The sequence below is a fragment of the Chlorocebus sabaeus genome, chromosome 3 (assembly GCF_047675955.1).
Source record: "Chlorocebus sabaeus isolate Y175 chromosome 3, mChlSab1.0.hap1, whole genome shotgun sequence".
In the NCBI taxonomy this organism is placed as follows: Eukaryota; Metazoa; Chordata; class Mammalia; order Primates; family Cercopithecidae; genus Chlorocebus; species Chlorocebus sabaeus.
Window position 1 is genome coordinate 27,857,365 of NC_132906.1, and position 24,079 is coordinate 27,881,443.

General features: G+C 46.7%; 1 protein-coding gene across 1 annotated transcript; it reads left to right on the forward strand.

Annotated features, from left to right (window-relative positions):
* Positions 1-1,362: 1,362 nt before the first annotated feature.
* ARL11 (ARF like GTPase 11) lies at positions 1,363-4,720 on the forward strand. Its single transcript, XM_007960414.3, has 2 exons — positions 1,363-1,464; positions 3,251-4,720. Exon 2 carries the CDS (start codon positions 3,269-3,271, stop codon positions 3,857-3,859), a length of 591 nt encoding a protein of 196 aa, XP_007958605.1. The 5' UTR covers positions 1,363-1,464; positions 3,251-3,268; the 3' UTR covers positions 3,860-4,720.
* Positions 4,721-24,079: the final 19,359 nt, after the last annotated feature.

Genomic DNA, 24,079 nt, shown 5'->3' on the forward strand with positions numbered 1-24,079 from the left:
AGGCTGGAGTGCAGTACTGTGATCTCAGCTCACTGCAGCCTCCGCCTCCTGGGCTCATGCAATTCTCCGGCCTCAACGTCCCAAGTACCTGGAATGACGGGCACATGCCGCCATGCCTGGTTAATTTATTATTTTTTGTAGAGACGTGGTTTCGCCATGTTGTCCAGGCTGGTCTCAAACTCTTGAGCTCGAGCTATCCTCCTGCCTTGGCCTCCCAAAGTGCTGGGATTACAGGCATGAGCCACCGTGCCTGGCGACTAGCCAATTTTTTAAAAAATTACATTTTCTAGAGGTGTCATTTTTACTGGGAAAAACAGTGACACCATTCAAGAAAAAATTGAACAGTAACTTTAATCACTACATTAACACAATTTTAAAGGTTGATCTGCAACATATATACCTTTTAAAGAATGTTTTCATCATATGTAGGCAGTTTTGTTTTGTTTCTGTTTTTGTTTTGAGGCAGAGTCTTGCTCTGTCACCAAGGCTGGAGTGCAGTGGTGTGATCTCGGCTCACTGCAACCTCTGCCTCCCGGGTTCAAGTGATTCTCCTGCCTTAGCTTCCCAAGTAGCTGGGACTACAGGTGTGCGCCACCACGCCCAGCTAATTTTTGTATTTTTAGTACAGAAGGGGTTTCACCATGTTGGTCAGGCTGGTCTCGAACTTCTGACCTCATGATCCACCCGCTTCGGCCTTACAAAGTGTTGGAATTACAGGCGTGAGCCACCGTGCCCGGTCATAGGCAGCTTTTAAAAGAACACATGTGCAGCCTGGCCATCATGGTGAAACCCCTCTTTACGAAAAATACAAAAATTAGCTGAGCGTGGTGGCACCTGCCTGTAATCCCACTTGCTTAGGAGGCTGAGGAGGGAGGATCGCTTGAGCCCTGGAAGCGGAGGCTGCCGTCCAGCCTGGGTGACAAAACAAGACTCTGTCTCGAATAGAAAACAAAACAACAACAACAACAACAACAAACCATGTGTGATTCCAAGCAAATCAGAGAATCTCTAGGCACCAGAAAAACCTCGAGGCATGCGCTGAAAGGAAGAGGTCAGAATTCTCCGCGAGGAGCTCAGAGGATTCTGAGGGAAGAGAGAAGGCGGCTGCGCCTGGACACAGCTCTGAGCTCGTGCTCCCTCCTTCAGGCACCAAGTCTTGAGTTGCTAGAAAATGGAGCTGTCACTGGGCCTTGCTCTGCCAGGACCTGTAGAGCTGGGGACCTCTCTGCGGCGAGCCCAGCAGTTTGACTGCTCTGAGGCGCCCTAGGGCTGAAGGAGGGGCCGCGACACCAGCCCCGCCCCGAAGCCACCTGGGAAAAGGAAGCAGAAAAAGGAGAAGCAGCAACGGCTGCTCTGCTTCCTTCCCATGTCGCTCTTGGGACATGCCCGGCCAGCAGAAAACAACTCCATAGGGGAGGAGAGCCACGGAGGATCTCACAGCCGCAGTCTAATAGTATCGCAGAGGTAATTTTAACTTTTTACTTTTCTACTCCTCCAGGGGCAGCTGATATCCCCCCACCCCCACCCCGGAAGTTGAGATGTCCCTTCTCTGTTCCACCCAGGCATCGCCTAAGTTGGGAACAGGTCATATGTCTTAAAATTTGGGATCCTTTAAAAACATATGTGACCAGGCGCGGTGGCTCACACGGGTAATCCCAGGACTTTGGGAGGCCGAGGCGGGTGGATAATTTGAGGTCAGGAGTTCAATACCAGCCTGGCCAACATGGTGAAACCTCATCTCTAATATAAATACAAAAATTAGCTGGGTGGTAGTAGTAGCTGTAATCCCAGGTACTCGGGAGGCTGAGGCAGGAGAATCCCTCAAACCTAGGAAGCAGAGGTTGCAGGGAGGCAGAGGTTGTGATGAGCCATGATTGCGCCACTGCACCCCAGCCTGGGTGACAGAGAGAGACCCTGTCTCAAAACAATAACAACAACACAAATGTGTGATGGTGTATGCCTATAGTCCCAGCTACTGGGGAGGCTGAGGTGGGAGGATGGTTTGAGCCTGGGAAGTCGAGGCTGCAGTGAACTGTGATCATGCCACTGCAATCCAGCCTGGGCGACAGAGTGAGACCCTGTCTCAAAAAAAAAAAAACCAAAAACAAACAATAAAGCACATGTGGAGTGTCGTAGAAGTCATTGACCTTGGTAAGAGAGTGGAGGAAACTACTTTGCTCTGACTCATAAATTTGCCCCCAGTAAACAGTATTTATAAATAGCCCCAGTCAGGCACGGCATGAAGACATTTCAGTCAACGACAGATCATGTGTACAACGGTGGTCCCATAAGATTATAACGGAGCTGAAAAATTCTTATTTTTCAGCTTAGCGTTGTGGCGCAATCACTACCTTTTTTATGTTTAGATACAGGAATACTTAGCACTGTGTTACAATAGCCTGCAGCACCCATTACAGGAATGCTGTACCGGTGTGTAGCCCAGGAGCAACGGGCCATACCATATAGCCTAGGCGTGGAGTAGACTAGGCCATCCACGTTTGTGTCATTACAATCTATGATTTTGTAAAACAATGAAATTGCCTAATGAAGCATTTCTCAGAATGTGTCCCTGTCATTAAGTGACACCTCACTGTGTTTCCAAGATACAGCAGTGGTCCTTGGGAAGCTCTAAAGAGAGGTCACTGTGAGCTGAACCATCGTCCTCACTCTGTGCATGGAACCCAACTTAGCTTCCATTTCAGCATTTAGGCTTATAGGAGGAGAACAGGTTAGAAGCCACAGACCAGCAAGAATGGATGACATCGTCCTGTAATTTCTACTGAACCAGGTCTGTCCGACTGGAACTTCATTTTGCCTCTTTGCTTTAACTCCTCAGGAATGTGAGTCAACATTCCATGTCTTCCAGGAGGCCCCTGATCTTCTCTGCCCAGGGACCACTCTTATCTGACCCAGAGACAGGTTAGCTGATTGTGACTCACACACCCTCACTTCCTTCGATGCCCAGGCATCTGTTTAAAATCTGACCCTGTAAAGACTTTTCCTATTTTGGAAAAGCTCTTCTGTTGTTTGCCTGCACAGATTTGTGCTCCATTTTTAATTTCAATTTTTGTAGAGAAAGTGGGTTCTTGCTTTGTTGCCTCGGCTAGTCTCAAACTCCTGGGCTCAAGTGATCCTCCTGCTTTGGCCTCCCACAGTGCTGGCATTATAGGTGTGAGCCACGGTACCAGGATGGATTTGTCTTCCTTCAGAAGACAGTAACTGATGTTCGCCCCTGGCCTTTCTCCCCTAGGATTCAGCAGTGGTCACTATGGGTTCTGTGAATTCCAGAGGTCACAAGGCAGAAGCCCAGGTGGTGATGATGGGCCTGGACTCGGCGGGCAAGACCACGCTCCTTTACAAGCTGAAGGGCCACCAGCTGGTGGAGACCCTGCCCACTGTTGGTTTCAACGTGGAGCCTCTGGAAGCTCCTGGGCACGTGTCACTGACTCTCTGGGACGTTGGGGGGCAGGCCCCGCTTAGGGCCAGCTGGAAGGACTATCTGGAAGGCACAGATACCCTCGTGTACGTCCTGGACAGCACAGATGAAGCCCGCTTACCTGAGTCAGCGGCTGAGCTCACAGAAGTCCTGAGTGACCCCAACATGGCTGGCGTCCCCTTCTTGGTGCTGGCCAACAAGCAGGAGGCACCTGATGCACTTCCGCTGCTTAAGATCAGAAACAGGCTGAGTCTAGAGAGATTCCAGGACCGCTGTTGGGAGCTCCGGGGCTGCAGTGCCCTCACTGGGGAGGGGCTGCCCGAGGCCCTGCAGAGCCTGCGGAGCCTCCTGAAATCTCGCAGATGCCTGTGTCTCCAGGAGAGAGCCGGCGGGGCTGACCGTGGAGACAGCAAGAGATCTTGATCCAGACAGAGCAGCATATCTTTGCTCATACAAACTAGAAGAACCAGCTGATCCTTGAGAAACTTACGCTCAGTCTATCAAACAAGAAATGCTGGCTTGGCCCGGTGGCTCACTCCTGTAATCCCAGCACTTTGGGAGACCACAGTGGGAGAATCCCTTGAGCCCAGGAGTTGGAGAGCAACATCACAAGACCCCATTTCTACTAATAATCAAAAAATTGGCCGGGCCTGGTGGCGTGTGCCTGTAGTCCCACCTACTTGGGAGGCTGAGGCAGAAAAATTGCTTAAGCCCGGCGGGTAGAGGTTGCAGTGAGCTGAGATTGCGCCGCTGCACTTCAGTCTGGGCAACAAAGTGAGACCCTGTCTCAATAATAATAATAATAATAATACTCTAAGAAAAATCTCAACCTACTTCATTTAATAGCTCGTTACCAAGCGTGATTGAAGCAATATATCATGATAGAGTAGCCACTGGTTGCATAATAATAGAAACCTAAATTATCAAATAGGGAAAGAGGTTTTAAAATCAAATTTGAGGCCAGATGCAGTGGCTCATGCCTGTAATCCCAGCACTTTGGGTGGCTGAGGCAGGCAGATCACTTGAGGCCAAGAGTTCAAGACCAGCCTGGCCAACATGGTGAAACCCCATCTCTACTGAAAATACAAAAATTAGCCAGGCATGGTGGTGCATGCCTGCAGTCCCAGCTACTCAGGAGGTTGAGGCAGAAGAATCACTTGAACCCAGGAAGTGAAGGTTGCAGTGAGCCAAGATTGTGCCACTGCACTCCAGCGTGGGTGACAAAGAGAGGCTGTGTCTCCAAAAAGAGAAAAAAAAAAAAATCAAATTCAAATATCATCTGGACATGTCACAATGGATCACGGATCCTTATGAGTGATTTTTCCCAGTGGCCCCTGGGGACGTGCCATTGTCACTCGGAAGGCAAGCTAGGCAGGGACCACACAACAGCAGGGGTCTGCAGGTTAGACATTCCCTGCCCTGGGACGCTCAGCCCTGGGCAAGAGGCTGGAAGTTCACGCCATCCAAAATTTATCCTCTTTTTTTTTTTTTTCTGATGCTAATTAGCCTCTCCTGATTTTATGGCATCTTGTGTTGATCTTTTTCAAAAACTCAGTTTCTTTTTTTTTTTCCTTCTCTTTTCTCCTTGTAGCACATATCTTTCCTTAAAGATCAGATCAATAAAATATTTTATTTATTCATTTAACCAAAAAAAATTTTTTTAGAGCATTTAGTTTGTGGCAAAAGTACTGAGCTTTCCAATATGAATCATGTGCTTTAGGTGGGAGTTGTGAATTCTGAAGATACAGATGAGAGTGATGAATGCCTTCTGTCTCATGATTGATAGGGAAAACGGAGGTTGACCATAGCATCCTAGAAGGTTCATCAGGTGATCACTACCTAGCATCCATGAAGCTCCTGAAATTATCTGTAAAATGTTACACCCTGGGCCATTTTTCTGGGGAAGGAGATCCAGAACTTTTTACCAGATTTTCAAAGACATCTGTGACTCCCAAAAGTTAAGAATCACTGATGCGGTGGTTGTATCCCTCATCCAACCCCAAAACACTTTCTGTAATCTGAGTTTTTTTAATGGCAAGCGGCTTATATTTAGCACCTGTTCTCATGTTAAACAGCTCTGAATGTTAGATATTCCTCCTTATCCTGGATCGGTTCTCTCTCTCTCTGGAGTCATGCAGTATAAATTGGCCATCAGTACCCTTCTAAAACCTGAGATCCGTCAGGACCCTCTTCTAACACCAGGTTAGGCATGCCTGTTATTTCCAGTACTTGTCAATTGACATGTTTCAAGACACTGTGTTAGACAGTAGGGATGCAAAGATGAATGAGATAAGGCCTCAGGCCTCATGGAAGGTGAGACAGTAAAGACATAACTCCCATAAAAATGTGAGGAGAGAGACTCAGTTCAGCAACTGTTTTTCGAGCACTTACTTGGACCAAGCTCTGTGGTCTTGGCGTTTTACATAGACTGTCTCTAATTCTCACAACTCTGCAAAATATTATTCCCATTTTATAAAACTACAAACTGAGGCTCAGACAGGTTGTGACCTCTTGTTGCTTGAGGCACAGAATTATAAAGTAACATCTGGAATTTGAAATCAGACCTGTTTCGTGCTAATGCTGCATTTTTCTACAACATCATGCTTCTAGAAGGTTGAAGCTAGGTAGGCTTTCAGCCAGCAGACATGATGGGGAGAGCCTTCTAATAAGAGGGAAGAGACTGCTTGGAAGCATGAACGGGGGTGTAAGAAAGATAAGCAAGCAAGTGTACTTGCAACAGAGGCTTGGGTTGAGGGGTGGGTGAGGGTGACATCATGATAGAAAACAAAACATGGAATGGGTCCAATTTGGGCAGGGTTGTTTGAATTTCAATAATCAGGGGTTTGGGTCAAGGAAGAAAAATCATGGGACTTGCCATTTAGGAGGATAATTTTGTGGCAGTGTGGGGGTGAAACAGAGAAAAGGGAACCCTGGAGCTGGGAAGGCAGGAAATCAGCTGGATGACCATCACAGCAAAGGAGGGAGTGGAAGAGAGATGAGAAAACTGAGAGCTATTATTAAGAAAAACAGTTGAGAGAGGAAGAATTTGAAGAGGGCTCAAGACTTTGAGTCCGCGTGACGGAAGGACTGGAATGCCATGAACTTGAGAAGGTGAGTGCTGAAGAACCAGGATGGGTCGGGCTGGAACTGCTGGGTTCAGCTTTTGAAGGGTAGGTACACATTTGGTTATAGCCGCTTTTAGAGTGTTCCATTATCTGCACTCCCAACTACCCTGCCAGATGTATGTGTTGGCTGTCACTCATGGAGGCTCATTTCCTCGCATGATTTGTCATTTTTGATCGTGAGCTCATCTTCAGTAGGAGTCGTTTTTCCTGTGTGACTCCCATGTGCCCTGGTCTGTAACAACATTTCCACAGAGTGGTATCTAGTAGGATCCTGGGGATTTCAATTATTTTAGACCAAATATTATGTCAGTTTCTCTACCTGGGGCTCCTGGACCTCAGAGGTAGTATATATCTGAACTGTGCAACCATTCAATGCACGGGCCCTAGGGATTCCATATGTGACAGGTGACTTTTTTTTTCCTTGCCTTTATGTTCTAAGACAGACAACTTGCCTCCTCAAACTTCCCTGAGCTGGTGGGCAGCATTTTATTTATTTATTTTATTTTTATTTTTATTTTATTTTATTTTTGAGGCGGAGTCTCTCTCTGTAGCCCAGGCTGGAGTGCCATAGTGTGATCTCGGCTCACTGCAAGCTCCGCCTCCCGGACTCACGGCGTTCTGCCTCAGCCTCCAGAGTAACTGGGACTGCAGGTGCCCGCCGAGACGCGCGGCTAATTTTTTTTTTTTTTTTTTTTTTTTTTTTTTTTTTTGTATTTTTAGTAGAAACGGGGTTTCACTGTGTTAGCCAGGATGGTCTAGATCTCCTGACTTCATGATCCGCCCATCTCGGCTTCCCAAAGTGCTGGGATTACAGGCATGAGCCACTGCGCCAGGCCGGTGGGCGGAATGTTTTTAACCCTCTTTTAAGGAGGGGTCATCTCTCTGATGCTCTTCTTTTTTGCTGAGCTCAGATTAACATTTTCTAGCTGGGTGTGGTGGCTCACACCTGTGATCCCAGCACTTTGGGAGACCCAGGCAGGCGGATCACGAGGTCAGAAGATTGAGACCAGCCTGACCAGCCTAAGGCCACATGTCCTCTTCTCACACAGGTGTTTTAATTTCCGCCCAGTCTCTAGAGCCTAAATTTGGCTCCTCTACAATTTCCGTGGGCTCTAGGTTTCCAGCTTATACTACTTTGGCTGTGGTTTCTTTCTTCTGTTTCTACCACTCGAGGATTTCCTTTTATTTTGTTTAAAGACAGCATGCATTAAAAAAAATTTTTTTTGGCCAGGCTCATGCTTGTAATCTCAGAACTTTGGGAGGCCGAGGCGGGCAGATCACGAGGTCAGGAAATTGAGACCATCCTGGCTAACATGATGAAACCACATCTCTACTGAAAATAAGAGAAAAAAAAAAAATTAGCTGGACGTGGTGGTGGGTGTCTGTAGTCCCAGCTACTCGGGAGGCTGAGGCAGGAGAATGGCATGAACCCAGGAGGCGGAGCTTACAGTGAGCCGAGATCACGCCACTGCACTCCAGTCTGGGGGACAGACAGAGTGAGATTCTGTCTCAAAAAAAAAAACAAGAAGAAGCCAGACACGCTCTTTCTAGATACATGTTACACCCAGAACAACCTAGCTTTTAGTCTATGGAGGAAAAGGGGTGGAAAGTGGAGACCTGGAACCAGATGAGAAGTCAAACGGGAGCAGTAAGTTCAGTGTGTGCCTCCTGTCCCAGCACCTGGGTCAACATGGGCAAGACCTGATAGAGTGGTGGAGATGCTGACTTTTGCTGCTGCCTCTTGGGCGTATAAGAACAAATACAATTTTTAAAAAAAATTTTTAATTTTTAATTTTTTTTGAGACAGGGTCTCTCTCTGTCACTCAGGCTGGAATGCAGTGGTGCGATCTCGGCTCACTGCAGCGTTCACCTCCTGGACTCAAACGATCCTCCCACCTCAGCCTCTGGAGTAGCTGAGACTATGTGGAGTAGCCACCCCACTCAGCTCATTTTTAATTTTTTGTAGAGACAGGGTTTTGCCATGTTGACCAGGCTAGTCTCAGACTCTTGGCCTCAACTGATCCACCTGCCCTGGCCTCCCAAAGTGTGGGGATAACAGGCATAAGCCACTGCGCCTGAGCCACTGCGCCTGAGCCACTGTGCCTGAGTCACTGTGCCTGAGCCACTGCGCCTGATACACTGCGCCTGAGCCACTGCGCCTGATACACTGCGCCTGAGTCACTGCGCCTGAGCCATTGCGCCTGAGCCACTGCACCTGATACACTGCACCTGAGTCACTGCGCCTGATGCACTGTGCCTGATCCACTGTGGGATCCCGTTTCTTAGAGATTTTACTTTAGGAAACTTCAAATTTTAAGTTTTTTCCTCTGTCTCTTTGAGATGTATGTAAATCTTTTAAAAAGGTAAATAAGGACCACGTGAGGTGGTTTGCGCTTGTTATCCCCAGTACTTTTGGAGGCTGAGGTGGGAGGATTGCTTGAGACCAGGAGTTCAAAGTTACAGTGAGCCATGATTACATCACTGCACTCCAGCCTGGGCAGCAACAGAGGCCTTGTGCTTTAAAACAATAATAAATAATAAATTTAAGAAGCTAAATAAGCCTCTTGGCAGCTTTAGGACTTAGAAATACCTTTTTCAAGGACCAAGGAGGCTACCCTTTGAAATGTAGTCAAGAGTTTCAATGGGAGGGTAGGAACCTGACCTGGCAGGTGGCTCGCTCTAAGTTGCAAAACTACCTGCTGTCCTAAAGCTATGAGAAGTTTGTTTTTCCTTTGGATAAGGCCAATTACCTAACATAGATGGTGACCTCAATTACAAGGTGAACCCGTGGTGAACTCTGTGCAACAAATGGGGCTGTCAAGTCCTCTTACTTGAAGACTGACTAGCTATTGTCTACCTTGAGAAACTGTGTGGAATAGGCCACCTCTGGGTGACTCTATAAAAGGGCGAGGTCTCTGTCTTTGTAGTCTCTTAGGGGATTGTGTGGGATGTGCATTGCATTTTAGTTGAATGCTTAGTCACTAACAAAACAATTTTCTTTCTCTGCTCCCTTTGTGAGGAGATTTCCTGGGTTGGCAGAGGTTTACTTTTAATAATATTTTCTCCACAGGCCCATCGTCCTGACTCTGAGTTTTCAGTCCCACCTAGGATCAGTCAGATGGCATGGGTGAAGGACGGGTACTCAGCTCGAAGGCATCCTAGTGAGCAAGGGAAATCTCAAGGTGGTTTTTGGAGGGCGCTTAGTTAGGAATGATGAGCACAGTTGCACATGACTTGCGGCCCTCCCCATGGGCAAGAGTATAAGCACCTGTGACTGTTCCTGAACTCACTAAGGAAAGTCTTCCACAGTGTGTGAAGCGTGACCCGGAGTTTCTTTCCCGCATGACTCATAATAGCAGCGGCTCAGGAAAAACAAAACAATTATTTGTTTATCTATGTATTTATTTACTTTTAGAGACAGGTTCTCACTCTGTCACCCAGGCTGGAGTGCAGTGGCACAATCATGGCTCATTGCAGCCTCAACTTCCTGGGCACCAGTGATCCTCCCATGTCAGCCTTCTGACTGGCTGGGACTACAGGCACATCCCCCATGTCTGGCTATTTTTAAAAAAAATTTTATTAGAAGGCCAGGCATGGTGGCTCACGCATGTAATCCCCGCACTTTGGGAGGCCTAGGTGGGAGTATCACCTGAGGTCAGGAGTTCGAGACCAGCCTGACCAACATGAAGACACCCCATCTCTACTAATAAAAAAAAAAAAAAATTAGCTGGGCATGGTGGTGCATGCCTGTAATCCCAGCTACTCAGGAGGCTGAGGTAGAAAAATTGCTTGAACCTGGGAGGTGGAGGTTGTGGTGAGCTGAGATAGCACCATTGCACTCCAGCCTGGGCAACAAGAACAAAACTCCGTCTTAGAAAAAAAATTTTTTTTTTATTAGAGACGAGTTCTTGCTTTGTTGCCCAGGCTGCTTTTGAACTGCTGGGCTCAAGTGGTCCTCCTGCCTTGGCCTCCCAAAGTGCTGGGATTACAGAGGTAAGCCACCATGCCTGGCCACAAAACAATTTTAGAAAAGAAAAAAGCCTTTTATTTTCACTTCATTGTCTTGATTTCCACTCCTCTGAAACATTCGCCCCCAAGGAAACTTGGCTATGTAGCTATAGATGATAAATATTTTTAAATTCTCCTTGAGAAATGGCATTATTCTGCCTTAGATCTCGAGCTAGAAGCTGACAGCGACTCCTCCTGCTTGCCCCTTGCTCTGGGGCACAGTGATATTTTTGCAGGTTCTTCCAAGCATGAAATTGCAAACCTAAACAAACTGGTTCTCATAAAAGCACTTCCAATTCTTCAAATAAAAGGAGGCAGCCTAATTATAAATAATCTCTGGATTATAAACATCACACTACATCTCTTGCAAATTTTTATTTTACCTCGTCTTTGAATTCCATGAACTTCAATTTCATGTGGTGTTACATGCTGGCTTAACCTGGAAGGAAAATACAATGGGTATAAAGAAATGTATGTAAAGATTTCTCAGAGTTATAAAAATACTTCTGTGAGAGAATTGCTACAGAGAGGGAGATGCAAGACCACTCTTTGTCCAAACTGGCACTGTCTAAATGCAGGTGAGTGTGTTGCCTTAGAGTCTGGGCTTGAAGTCAGTCAGAACTGACTAGAACACCAGCCCTATCCCTCACCAGTAGGGTACCCTTGGGCCAATTATTTAACCCTTTTAAGCCATAACTACCTCATCTGCAGAATGGAAATGATGATAGGAAGTACCTGACAAGGTTCTTGTGAGAATTAAGTGAGCTACGGTGTTCATCTAGTCAACTTGTATTTCTTTATGTTTAATTGTATTTTATATTTTTAGAGCTGGGGGTCTTGTTCTGTTGTCCTGGTTGGAGTGCAGTGGTGTGATCATGGTTCACTGCATTCTCAAACTCCTGGGCTCAAGGGATCCTCTGGCCTCCTCAGCCTCCTGAGTAGCTGGAACTACAGGTATGGGCCACCATGCCTGACTAATGAAGATTTTTAAAAAATAGAAATGGGGGTCTTACCATCTTGCTCAGGTTGGTCTCCACCTCCTGGGCTCAAGTGATCCTCCTGCATTGGCCTCCCAAAGTGCTAGGATTACAGGCGTGAGCCACCGTGCCAGGCCTTGACCTGTGTTTCTTGAGTACCTACTATGTGCAAATCACTGAGCTATGTTTAAAAGATATACAGATGAAGGAGATACAAACCCAGTTCCTGCCCTTAACTTACAGCCTAGCTTTCAATAAGGGAGAGCTATTAATATTAAGTCCCACTGATGGATGTTAAAATGTAAATGAAGCATAGAGTTCTTAGGGCCTAGGCTCTTCTTGACATTCCCTTCCACCATCCTTGGAACTCTCCAGAACCAGACTTGTTTTGGGGGAAGGAGGGTCCCTTGGCTGATGGAAAGTGTGGGGGTGGGGGCCGAAGGAAGTGCAGGGCCTAAGACTGTTCTTAAGCATTCTAGAGCCTGCTGGACATTTAGCTCCCAGCCTCCTTTCTACTGCAATGAACACTTCTATCCCAGGACTTCTCTCCCTCTCCTTAGACCAAAGCTCTTGCGGTCTGAGTATTGGAAAGCCCAGCATGAGCCTCTCCACGCACTTCGAATACACCGTCCTCCAGCGAAGGCTGGTAAGTTGAAAAGACAGGAAGGATTTCAGAAGACTGGACATTGAATCCCACACTCAGCTCCTCTTTGAAACTACAATGAGTGCTTCATTCCTTGGACTTCAGCTTTTCAAAGAAAACATCCCTAGAAGGACAGCAGAGATAGTCATTTACCTTTTAATGAGAATGAATTATCCAGCCCTTTGTAAGGCAGCAAAGCTAAATGTTGAGAAGAGCCTGAAAGAATGATGGACTGATGCTGCCAAAAAGAGAAAGGGCGAGACCTTCACAGCTTTGCCTAAGGCCATTATGAATTTGGACCAAATAGGTGTTATCATCCACACAGGCAGGACCTCCTGGCTAGGGGGCTGCCACCTTTTCCAGGCACTTGGAAGGGTGGCCTCCAGCTGTGGAGCCACAGAACGAAATATTATAGCTGGCCCAGGAGCACCCCTTTAGGCTAGGGGAGGAATAATAATCCGGCTTCTCCTTCTTCTGACCCTCAGATTTTGGCCAAGTCTCTCCATTAGAGATTGGCCTCCTAGGGTGTAAAACAGGGTGGACAAGTTTGGAGAATGGATCTGGGGTGGGGTGGGGAATGGCAAATGGAAATAAAGCAGCACAAACTCTTTATTGCCATTCAAAGAATGCTGAGGTCCAAGGCACAACCAGCCGGAAGGTAGCTTCACCTTTTCATTGGAAAAGCCACGTTTTCCTCAGTTGTATCCTGCACTTCGAGTGAGGTTTCTCCCAATGCAGGACAGCATCACGACCCAGGCCGAGAAAGTATGATTGCAAAATTCCGTGGGCCTAACCCTAGTAGAGGAGGGAATCTGTTCTTTTAAACCAGGATTTAAAACTCTTCAAGCAAGTCATCTGCAAATGTACCCCTTCTACCACTTAGAGATGGGATTATGGTCCCTAGGACAATTGGATGAGCCCTAGGAACCAAGAACCCTGTGCAGTTGGGGCAGAAGCCTGAGGGTTGTTTTGTTCCCCCACAGCTGTTGGTCATAAGGTTCTTACACAAGCTTTGGCGTGGCCCCACCCCACGCCCTTCCCTCCCCTCAGTCAGTGATGACTCCAGAGGTTTTGGGAAGGAGCTCAGGGAACACTTAAGCAGCAGGCTCAGCTTAGGGCACTTCTGATGCATTTTCTAGATAACATTAGGAGCTGGTTGCAGACAGGACTCAGAAGTATGGACATTCACTCCCCAGGCTTGGTCTTCAGTGCCCTGTGAGTTCAGGAATACACTACCTAAAGGAGATCTTTAGGAAGGAGAAGGAGAAGAGAGGAGAAGAGAGGAGGGAAGGCAGGAAGGAAGGAAGGAAAGGAAGGAAGGGAGGGAGGGAAAGAGAAAGAGGGAAAGAGAGTAAGGAAGGAAGGAGAGAGAAGGAAGGAAAGAAAAAGTGAAAGAGAGAGGGAGGGAGGGAGGAAGGAAGGAAGAAAGGAATGGAGCTGGCTGAACACAGTGGGCTCATATCCCAGCACTTTGGGAGGCCGAGGCAGGTGGATCACCTGAGGTCAGGAGTTCGAGACCAGCCTGGTCTACATGGCAAAACCCTGTGTCTACTAAAAAAATTAAAAAATTAGCTGGGTGTAATGGCAAATGCCTGTAATCCCAGTATTCAGGAAGCTGAGGCAGGAGAATGGCCTGAACCCAGGAGGCGGAGGTTGTGGTGAGCCGAGACTGCGCCACTGCACTCCATCCTTGGAAACAGGGCGAGACTCCGTCTCAAAAAACAAAAAACAAAAAACAAAAAAAGAAAGAAAGAAAGGAGAGAGAAAGAGGAAAAAGAAGAAAGGAAAAAAAAGAAAGGAAAAAGAGAGTCATTGAGACTTGTGGCTTAATGCTGTGAATGTATATGTATGTTTAACTGTATATATAACTGTATGTATATGGTATATGTATGTCTCACCAGAGAGAGAGTAAAGGGACTAAAAAAAAAAAAAGCCAAAACCCACAAAGGCAAACAAAGCAGAAGAAAGAGTACCAGACTGGAGATAGCAATACAATTATAGAAAATGGGAAGTGACCTCACAGACCAGAGAAATCAGAAACCTACATCTGCTGGGGGTTGGTGTGTGTGTGTGCCCGTGTGTGTGTAGCCTCAGGGATTTACTCTGTGCCAGTCACTGGTCTAAGGGTTGAAAGTATATTAACTTTCACAATCCCCCCAAAATGCTAGCATGATTTGTACCCTAATATTGGAGACTAGGCACAGAAAGGCTTAATTTGCCCCAGGTTACACAGCAGAATCTGAATCTCTCCAAGGTTCAGCTCCAGAGACCACGCTTGACACAGCCTCACCATTATGAGCAAGCCCTAAGGCCCCAAACCCCAGGAGACCTCAGGCTGGCAGCGTCAGGAGCGCCAAAGTGGGCCTGGGAACAGGACTGGGAGAAAGTCCGGGGGAAAAGAGACCCTCGGAATCCTTCTCCATTTTCTTAGACAGGCAGCTGCCCTCTGCTCCTGGGCAGACGGCTGTGGGTTTCTTCAGGAAGCTTCTCCCAGTTGAGGAAGGGGTGAGACACCTATGAAAACAAGAGAATTTAGGCTGGGCGTGGTGGCTCACGCCTGTAATCCCAGCACTTTGGGAGGCTGAGACGGGAGAATCATTTGAGCCCAGGAGTTTGTGACCAGCCTGGCAACATAGTGAGACCCCATCTCTACAAAAAAAATAAACAAAGTTAGCTGAGTGTGGTGGCGGGCACCTGTGGTCCCAGCTACTTGGGGCTGGGGCTTTGGTGGGGAGGATCACTTGAGCCCGGGAGGGAGGGAGGCTGCAGTGAGCCGAGATCACGCTACTGCACTCCAGCCTAGGTGACAGCCAGATACTGTCTAAAAAAAAAAGAAAGAAAACAAGAATTCAGTGAAAGTCTGAATTCAGCTCCCATGTGTTGGCAGTGAGGCCTACACAACCCAGGCAGGGGCTGGGAGCCCCTCTCCAGGAGTACTGATCAGCTGGGGAGAAGACTGGTGGCACCAGCCTCCGAAGGTCCCCACTGGGATTTCTGGTTCACCAACTGACGAGTCCTGGCCACACACACAGGGCTCACACAACTTTCTTTTTTTTTTTTTTTTTGAGGCGGAGTCTCACTCTGTGGCCCAGGCTGGAGTGCAGTGGCCAGATCTCAGCTCACTGCAAGCTCCGCCTCCCGGATTTACGCCATTCTCCTGCCTCAGCCTCCCGAGTAGCTGGGACTACAGGCGCCCGCCACCTCGCCCGGCTAGTTTTTTGTATTTTTTAGTAGAGACGGGGTTTCACTGTGTTAGCCAGGATGCTCTCGATCTCCTAACCTCGTGATCCGCCCGTCTCGGCCTCCCAAAGTGCTGGGATTACAGGCTTGAGCCACCGCGCCCGGCCTCACACAACTTTCTATCCGCTTTTTGTTACCTTCCCCTTTTTCCCTACATTTTTATTATGGAAAAATATAAACATACAGAAAAACCATACAAAGAGTACAATGTATCCACTCCCTCTGTTCTGCAGTTGTTAGCACCTTACCATATTTATCTTTAGATACATGTGTGTTGTTTTCCGTTCTTTTTTTCTTTTTTTTTTTTTTTTTTGTTTTTTGAGACATAGTCTCACTTTGTCACCCAGGCTGGAGTGCAGTGGCACAATCTCTTGTCACCACAACCTGCACCTCCCGGGTTCAAGTGATTCTCCTGCCTCAGCCTCCCTAGTAGCTGGGATTATAGGCATGTGCTACCACGCCCGGCTAATTTTTGTATTTTTAGTAGAGATAGGGTTTCGCCATGTTAGCCAGGCTGGTCTCGAACTCCTGACCTCAGGTGATCCACCCGACTTGGTCTCCCAAAGTGCTAGAATTATAGGCGTGAGCCACCACGCGTAGCCACGTATATTGTTTTTCTGAACCATTTGAAAATCAACTGCAGCCATAATAATATTTTCCTATATCTATCTTCACGGAATAAGGACAATATCATACATAACTAAATCCATGACACACCTAAGAAAATTTAACACAAGTTTCTAATATTGTCTCATACTGAATCCATATTCTTGCCTCCCACATTGTCCCTAGAATGTCTTTTCCATGTGCACACATTGCATTTGGCTCTCATGTCTCTTTATTCTCCTTACTGGAATATCCCCCACCTCTTGTTTTCCCCACAATGCTCACTTTTTGAGTAGGCCAGGCCATTTAGTGGAATGAGCATCTAACATCTGATTTGTCCGATTGTTTCCTTGTACTGTCATTTAACTTGTCCCTCTATCTCTTGTAAATCCCATAAACTGGAATGGAGCTCTAAATGCTCGACTAGATTCAGATCAGACACTTTTGGCAAGATACAGAGCTGAAGTTCTTTTTTTTTTTTTCTCTCTTTTTTTTTTTTTGAGACAGAGTCTCGCTCTGTCACCTAGGCTGGAGTACAGTGGCGTGATCTCTGCTCACTGCAACCTCCGCCTCCTGGGTTCAAGCAATTCTCCTGCCTCGGCCTCCCAAGTTGCTGGGACTACAGGCGTGTGCCACCACACCTGGCTAAATTTTTGTATTTTCAGTAGAGACGGGGTTTCACCGTGTTAGCAAGGATGGTCTCGATTTCCTGACCTCGTGATCTGCCCGCCTCGGCCTCCCAAAGTGCTGGGAGCCACTGCACCCAGCTGACAGAGCTGAAGTTTCTATCCTTCATGTCACATTGTATCTGGAGACAGCTTCTGCTTAGGTCACTAGCAGTGAAGCGAAGTTTGATCACTTGGTGGAGGCAGTGACTGCTGGATGTTTCCACTGTAAAGGCACACATTTCCCTTCACAAATGACCTTCAGGTTAACACACCTGGGCACAGTGTGAATATCCTGCTCAATGCCTTACTCAGAAATGGACAATAAAGGATAACAGGAAACTGAGAAAAAGCTTTCAACATGAAAGAGGGAGACAGAAACAAACAGGAAAAAGCTGACTCAGAGGAAAGAGAGACCATTGCAGGAAGCAAAAGAAACTTCCCCTAAACAATAAATAGCCTTAAAAGTGAGAAAATATATTACATTCATGATTAACAAGATTGCTATGAAAAAAAATTTATTTATTTATTTTGAGACAAGGTCTTGCTCTGTCACCCAGGCTGGAGTGCGGTGGCACGATCATGGCTCACTGCAGCCTCAAATGCCTGGGCTCAAGCAATCCTCCTGCCTCAGCCTCCCGAGTAGCTGGGACTACAGGTGTGCACCACCACCACACCTAGCTAAATAAAAAACAATTTTTTTTTTTTTTTTTTAGAGATGGGGTCTCGCTGTATTGCCCAGGCTGGTCTTGAATTCCTGGCCTCAAGTGATTCTCCCACCTCAGCCTCCCAAAGTGCTGGAATTACAGGTGTGAGCCACTGCACCTGGCCAAAAAAATATTTCAAAAACAAGATAGTGCTCTTGGGCTCCACACTGAAAAATCCACTGCAAAATTGGAAGATAACGGACAAACAAAAATTTCTTATAAAGTAGGACAAAAAGATGAAAAGTAAAAACTGAGGCCAGGTGTGGTGGCTCACGCCTGTAATCCCAGCACTTTGGGAGGCTGAGGCGGGCAGATCACGAGGTCAGGAGTTCAAGACCAACCTGGCCAACATGGTGAAACCCCGTCTCTACTAAAAATACAAAAATTAGCTGGGTCTGGTAGTGTGAGCCTGAAATCCCAGCTACTAGGGAGGCTGAGGCACGAGAATCGCTTGAAACTGGAAGGCAGAGGTTGCAGTGAGCCGAGATCACACCACTGCACTCCAGCCTGGGTGAAAGAGCAAAACACTACCTAAAAAAAAAAGAAAGAAAGAAAGAAAGAAAAATAGAAACTGAAAACACAGGAAAAGCAAACAATTAGTCCAAAAGTTTAGCATCAGAATCACGGCAGTTCCAGAAAGACAAAAGAGAAAAAGTAGAGGGCGTGAATTATCAGAGAAGTAAAGCAAGAACAGGCCAGGTACCGTGGCTCATGCCTGTAATTCCAGCACTTTGGGAAGCTGAGGGGGAGCAGATCGCTTGATCCTAGGAGTTTGAGACTAGCCTGGGCAACATAGTGAGACCCCATTTCTACAAAAAATAAAAAAGCAAAATTAGCCGGGCATGGTGGCTTGTGCTTGTAATCCCAGCAATTCAGGAGGTTGAGGTGGGAGAATCACTTGAGCCCAGGAGGCAGAGGCTGCAGTGAGCCAGCCATGTTCACGCCACTGCACTCCAGCCTGGGCGACAGAGTGAGACTCTGTCTCAAAAAAAAAAAAAAAAAAAAAAAAAGAGAAAGAAATATAAGAAAGAAAGAAACTATAGTATGTGAGATGATGGGTATCTTAATTTGCGTGACTCTAGTAATCACTTCACTATGTACATCAAGATAAGTATAGCAAAATATTATTTTGTGTACCTTGAATATACAGTATAAATATAAAATTACATACAATTTTAAAAATACCTTTTAAAAAACAAACACAAAAGCACAATATTGTGAACTTTCTGAACATCATAAAAGAGAAAAGCAGGTCACATACAAAAGATCAGGAATCAGAATGGCATTAAACTTTTTAATAGCAACACTAAAATCTAAAGGATAATGGTGCCAGAGCCAGGCGCGGTGGCTCACGCCTGTAATTCCAGCACTTTGGGAGGCCGAGGTAGGTGGATCACCTGAGGTCAGGAGTTCGAGACCAGCCAGGTCAACATGGTAAAACTCCATTTTTACCCAAAATACAAAAATCAGCCAGGTATGGTGGCACATGCTTGTAATCCCAGCTACTCAGGAGGCTGAGGCAGGAGAATCAGCTTGAACCCGAGAGGCGGAGGTTGCAGTGAGCAAAGATCATGCCATTGCACTCCAGCCTGGGCAACAGAACAAGACTCTGTCTCAAAACAAAACAAAATGGATAATGGAGCCAGGTGCCATGGCTCACGCCGGTAATCACAGCACTTTGGGAGGCTGAAGCAGAAGGAACACTTGAGGCCAGGAGTTTGAGACCAGCTTGGACAACAAAGCAAGACCTTGTCTCTATAAAAAATAAAATAATTAGCCAGGCCTGGTATCATGTACCTATGTAGTCCCAGCTACTTGGGAGGCTGAGGCAGGAGGATGGCTTGAGCTCAGGAGTTCGAGGCTGCAGTGAGCTGTGACGGTGCCACTGCACTCCAAACTGGGTGACAGAGCGAGATGCTATCTCTAAAACAATAAATAAATAGGGCTGGGTGCGGTGGCTTATGGCTGTAATCCCAGCACTTTGGGAGGCCGAGGCGGGCGGATCACAAGGTCAGGAGATCGAGACCATCCTGGCTAACATGGTGAAACTCTGTCTCTACTAAAAATACAAAAAAGTAGCTGGGCATGGTGGAGGGCGCCTGTAGTCCCAGCTACTTGGGAGGCTGAGGCAGAATGGCGTGAACCTGGGAGGCGGAGCTTGCAGTGAGCTGAGATCATGCCAGTGCACTCCAGCCTGGGCAACAGCGAGACTCTGTCTCAATAAATAAATAAATAAATAAATAAATAAATAAATAAATAAAGGATAATGGAGCAAAGCCTTCTAATTTCCGAGGGCAATTTGAACCACAAAATTGTCCAGTGACCCATAGGATAAAATAAATATCTATGAGTCAGTGCTAATAAAAATAAATAATTGAATGACTAAATAAGTGGAGAAGGAATAGCTCTGCCCTACAAGAGAATTCCAATTAATAAATGTAAAAGAAATGAGGAAAAAAGAAAATCACTATTAGAACATTACGGTAATAATTGTTGCAGGCAGGATTCATCAGTGAATGCTATAATTAGTTGGTAAAAGTTTGAGGATTAACAGGATATTTACATAATCTCAAAGTATGTCCACTAATATATTTATTACCTGCAAAAGGAAAAAACTTTATGATGGAGAAACTAGCAGAAACCACTTTCACCACATGATCAAGGTTAGCATCACCAGTAATAAATCTGACCAACATCAAGCACCCAACACGATGTACTGAGAAGGGCACATTACCTCCGTGGTATTCTTGCCCCAAACCCATAACTGTCTAATCATGAGGAAAACATCGAACAAATCCAAATTGAGGGACATTCCAAAAAAATAACTGACCAGTCTTTTTCAAAACTGTTAAAGTCATGAAAGACAAAGAAAGACTGCCCCAGATTTGAAGAGACTGAGAAGACTTAGCAACCAAAGCAAAGTGGAATCCCAGATTGGATCATGGAAAAACAAAACGACATTATTGGAAACGCTGGTTATATGTGAAGTCTGAGTTTAGTAAGTAGTAGTGTACCAAAGTTATTTTCCTAGTTCTGATCATTGTACTATGGCTATGTGAGCTGCATAAAGACATTACGTAGAACTCTGCAGTGTCTTTGCAGCTTTTCTGTAAGTCTAAAATTATTTAAAAATAGAAAGGAAAACAAAATTCAGAGAAAGAATTATTTCCAACCTAGAATTTTATACCTAAACTATAATTGTGATCTTAGCATAATGACATTTCTCGGACACGCAAGGGCTCATTGACTTTCTGTTAGGAAGCGACTGTAGTTTTGCTCCCTTAAAAGAATGAACCAAGATGCAGACATGGCCTCTAGGCAATGTGGAATTCAGCACTAGAGGAAAGCAAAGGAATTTCCAGAACCATGGCTATGCAGAGGCTTCCAGAGCAACCAGAATAGATGGGAGCCAGGGGACTAACTGTTCCTAGAGGAAGGATGTTGCAAATCAACCAGCCAACCAACCAATCACCACCAACAGTTTACCTATCTAGTTGATTATATCGGGGAAGTTTTTCATTTTGACAGAGGATGGGATTGAATTATTGATAAGTATGTAGAAAACTAAGCAAACAGGGAAAAAAAAAAAAAAAAAAAAAAAGCAATGATCAGCTCTCGGGAAAACAAAAATGTTGCCCTGAAAAAAAATGTAATCACAGTATCCTAAATGACTCACTTGTGGATAATTTTTCCATAGTCACGATAATGTAAATACTAAATACTCATTTAACTAAATATATTGGGAGGAGGGAAGAAGGGAAATGTGTGTGAGTGGCGTTTGGGGAATAAGAATTAAATTCTCATTTTCAAAGGTGAGAAGCAAGAAAATCTCTGTCCAATGGGCTCCCAGCCCCCAGGCAAGCTGCACCTTTTAGGCGTCATTATCTGGGTGGGAATAGTGAGGGTGGTGTGGCAGATGTGAACACACAGGGGAATCCTCTCTTCTGCTGTCCTAGGCAAACTGGTGGCTAATGGAAGGAAGCCAAAGCTGAGTGGGATTAGGGCTAGGAAGATGGGTCAGGCTGTGCTGGCTTGTGATGAGATGACCTCAGGTTCTATTTCAGCAGGGTTCAGCATCCAAGGAGATGCCTGCCATGTGGGGTGGAGTGCAGCCACAAGTCAAAGCAGCTGATAGCTGTCACGAGGTGGCTGTGGCCTGGTTTAGGCCTTGTTTTCAAGGTAGGTTCTGTGAAACACTAGTTCTGAAGAATGTAAAGAACTGATCTGAAAAGAGGGTTCCTTGGTCCAACATGCTTGAGAAATGCTAGATTCAATGACACTAAACAAGTTTCTCCACTTCAGGACATCTCATCTCAAAACGCTTAATATGATTATGGGAATGTCATAGCATGTGGGGGAGATGGTGACAGAGTGTTTGATCATGATCATGGAACCCTTTCCACACAGAACTTAACAATGGACTAGAGACCTACTGACAATCCTTTCCAGAGTAGGGGTCGGCATCAGTCAGGGCTGGCACTAACAGGAAAAGCACCTGGTTCCTTGTATCTTCACATCTTTCCCACCACTGCCAACCCCTTTCCACTGGCTAGGTCTAGTTAGGGTTTCGGGGCCAACAGGCAAATGAACTGAGGTTTGAGACAGGCTCTGCTCTCATGAAAAACTGAAGTGTTAACAAGACAGAAATGTAGGCAGAGGCCCAGTTTTAAGATACAGAGGCACCCAACAGGGGGCGGGACTCAGTGGCCCCCAGACCTGTAGTGTGCTGACAGGCCCACGCAAAGCCAAGATCCAACCTACAGCAGCCCTTCTCCATCAGCCCAGCATCCTGGGTTGCATTCCTTGGTCAGGCTCTGGAAATGGTAGAGGCAGCTGCTGTGGGAAGGTGAACCCCAGGGGTTCTGGCCCAGCTGGTTTGGGGCAAATGCAGGAGCTGACAGTTTACAATCACAGCCTATCCCCACTCACCTGCTACAGTAGGCTTGGTCATTTCATTTCCCCGATTTCTCTAAGTCTCTAGTTGGGGTTCCCTGGTGCCGACACTATTCCATCCAGGAGCTGATGAAAACCCCTCTTCTCTGAAGCACAGGCAGAACGTGTCCTTAGAACGGAAGACAGGGGGCCAGGCATGGTGGCTCACACCTGTAATCCCAGCACTTTGGAAGGCTGAGATGGGTGGATCACCTGAGATCAGGAGGCCGAGACTAGCCTGGCCAACATGGTGAAACCCCATCTCTACCAAAAACACAAAAATTAGCCGGCCATCATGGCATGCGCCTATAATCCCAGCTACTCGGGAGGCTGAGGCAGGAGAATCGCTTGAACCCGGGAGGCGGGCGTTGCAGTGAGCCGAGATTGTGCCACTGCACTCCAGCCTGGGGGACACAGGGAGATTCCAAAAAAAAAAAAAAAAAAAAGAAAGGAAGGAAGGAAGGAAGGGAGGGAGGAAAGAAGGAAGGAAGGAAAGAAAGAAAACACAGGGTTGCCAAGGCCAAGGCATCACAGACTTAACACCACCAAGTCATTCCAGAGTGAAGGGAGCGCAAATCCAGTCTCAGGCTGTCTGATTGATGAAGCTTCTGGATGCACAGCTTGTACATTTTTACATTTTATTCTCTGTGATGTGCCTGGCTTAGGAGCTGCAGCTTTCGGCCAGTTGTTCTGCTCTAGCCCTGAGCACCCTGGCATGTTTTACAGTTCTGAGACTGTCCTATATTCAGGGCCTATACCATGGACAGATGCAAAGCCACTAAATATGTGAGCTAGAATAGACAAGAACAGTTTATTGAGTGTTTACTACGTGCTTGTCCTCACAACGTTATGTGCTAAGCACTAGGAGTCGCAGTTTTTAGGGTGCGGAGCCTGAGGATGAGGGCAGTTACACATCTTGTCAAGTCTCCCCCTGGCAAGGGGCAATTGTAACTCAGCACTGCCTGGTGGCCCAGCCTGGGCTCTGGGGCCCGCCCCAACCTTCGCAGGCGGCCTGGCTGCCACTGTTCCCCATGGCACTGGGCAGGCTGCTCACCTTTTGTTGCTGCAGGTTCTTCGATAATCCCTGTCCATAGGATTCATGAGATTATAGTGAGGATCAGATAATGCAATGAGCAGAAAAGTGCTTTGGAGTGGAGTGACTATGTACATGGGGTGCCAGTCACAGCCAGTCCTTTTCCTAGATACCCAACAATTTGGCATCCCAAAGGGATCACCATCTCTAGCGTGTGTTTCTGAGCTGACTAGAAAAAAGAAAAAGGCACATAGACGCAAGAAGACAGAAGTGTGATTTTGAAAGTGGGTACCCCTTTACCCAGAGCTGGAAGACATGAAGGAGGTAAGGGTGGAGACCCACCGCCTAGAGGCTTTGAACAGAAACCTTGGAAGAGTGAACTCCCTCAGACCTCACGGCTGCCCCCACCCCCTCCCAACCCTTCCCCTAAATGCTTTAGACACTAAAAATACCCCAGCCACCTGCTGCCCTGGGAGGCAATAAATCATTGGCCATCCAGCACCAGAATCCGGGCCAACATGGCAGTGGACACAGACCCAAGGGATCAGTTCCCTTCCACCCAGGCTGCCATCAAGAGCCTGCCTGCTGCTGGGAGTGAGGGAGGGTGGGGGAGGGGGTGAGGGAGTGTGTTCAGAGGACACAGGACCTGCTTGGAGGCCTCTGGGGCCAGAAGTGCTAAGTGGGTGGGGGGTGAGCGGAGGGGAGTG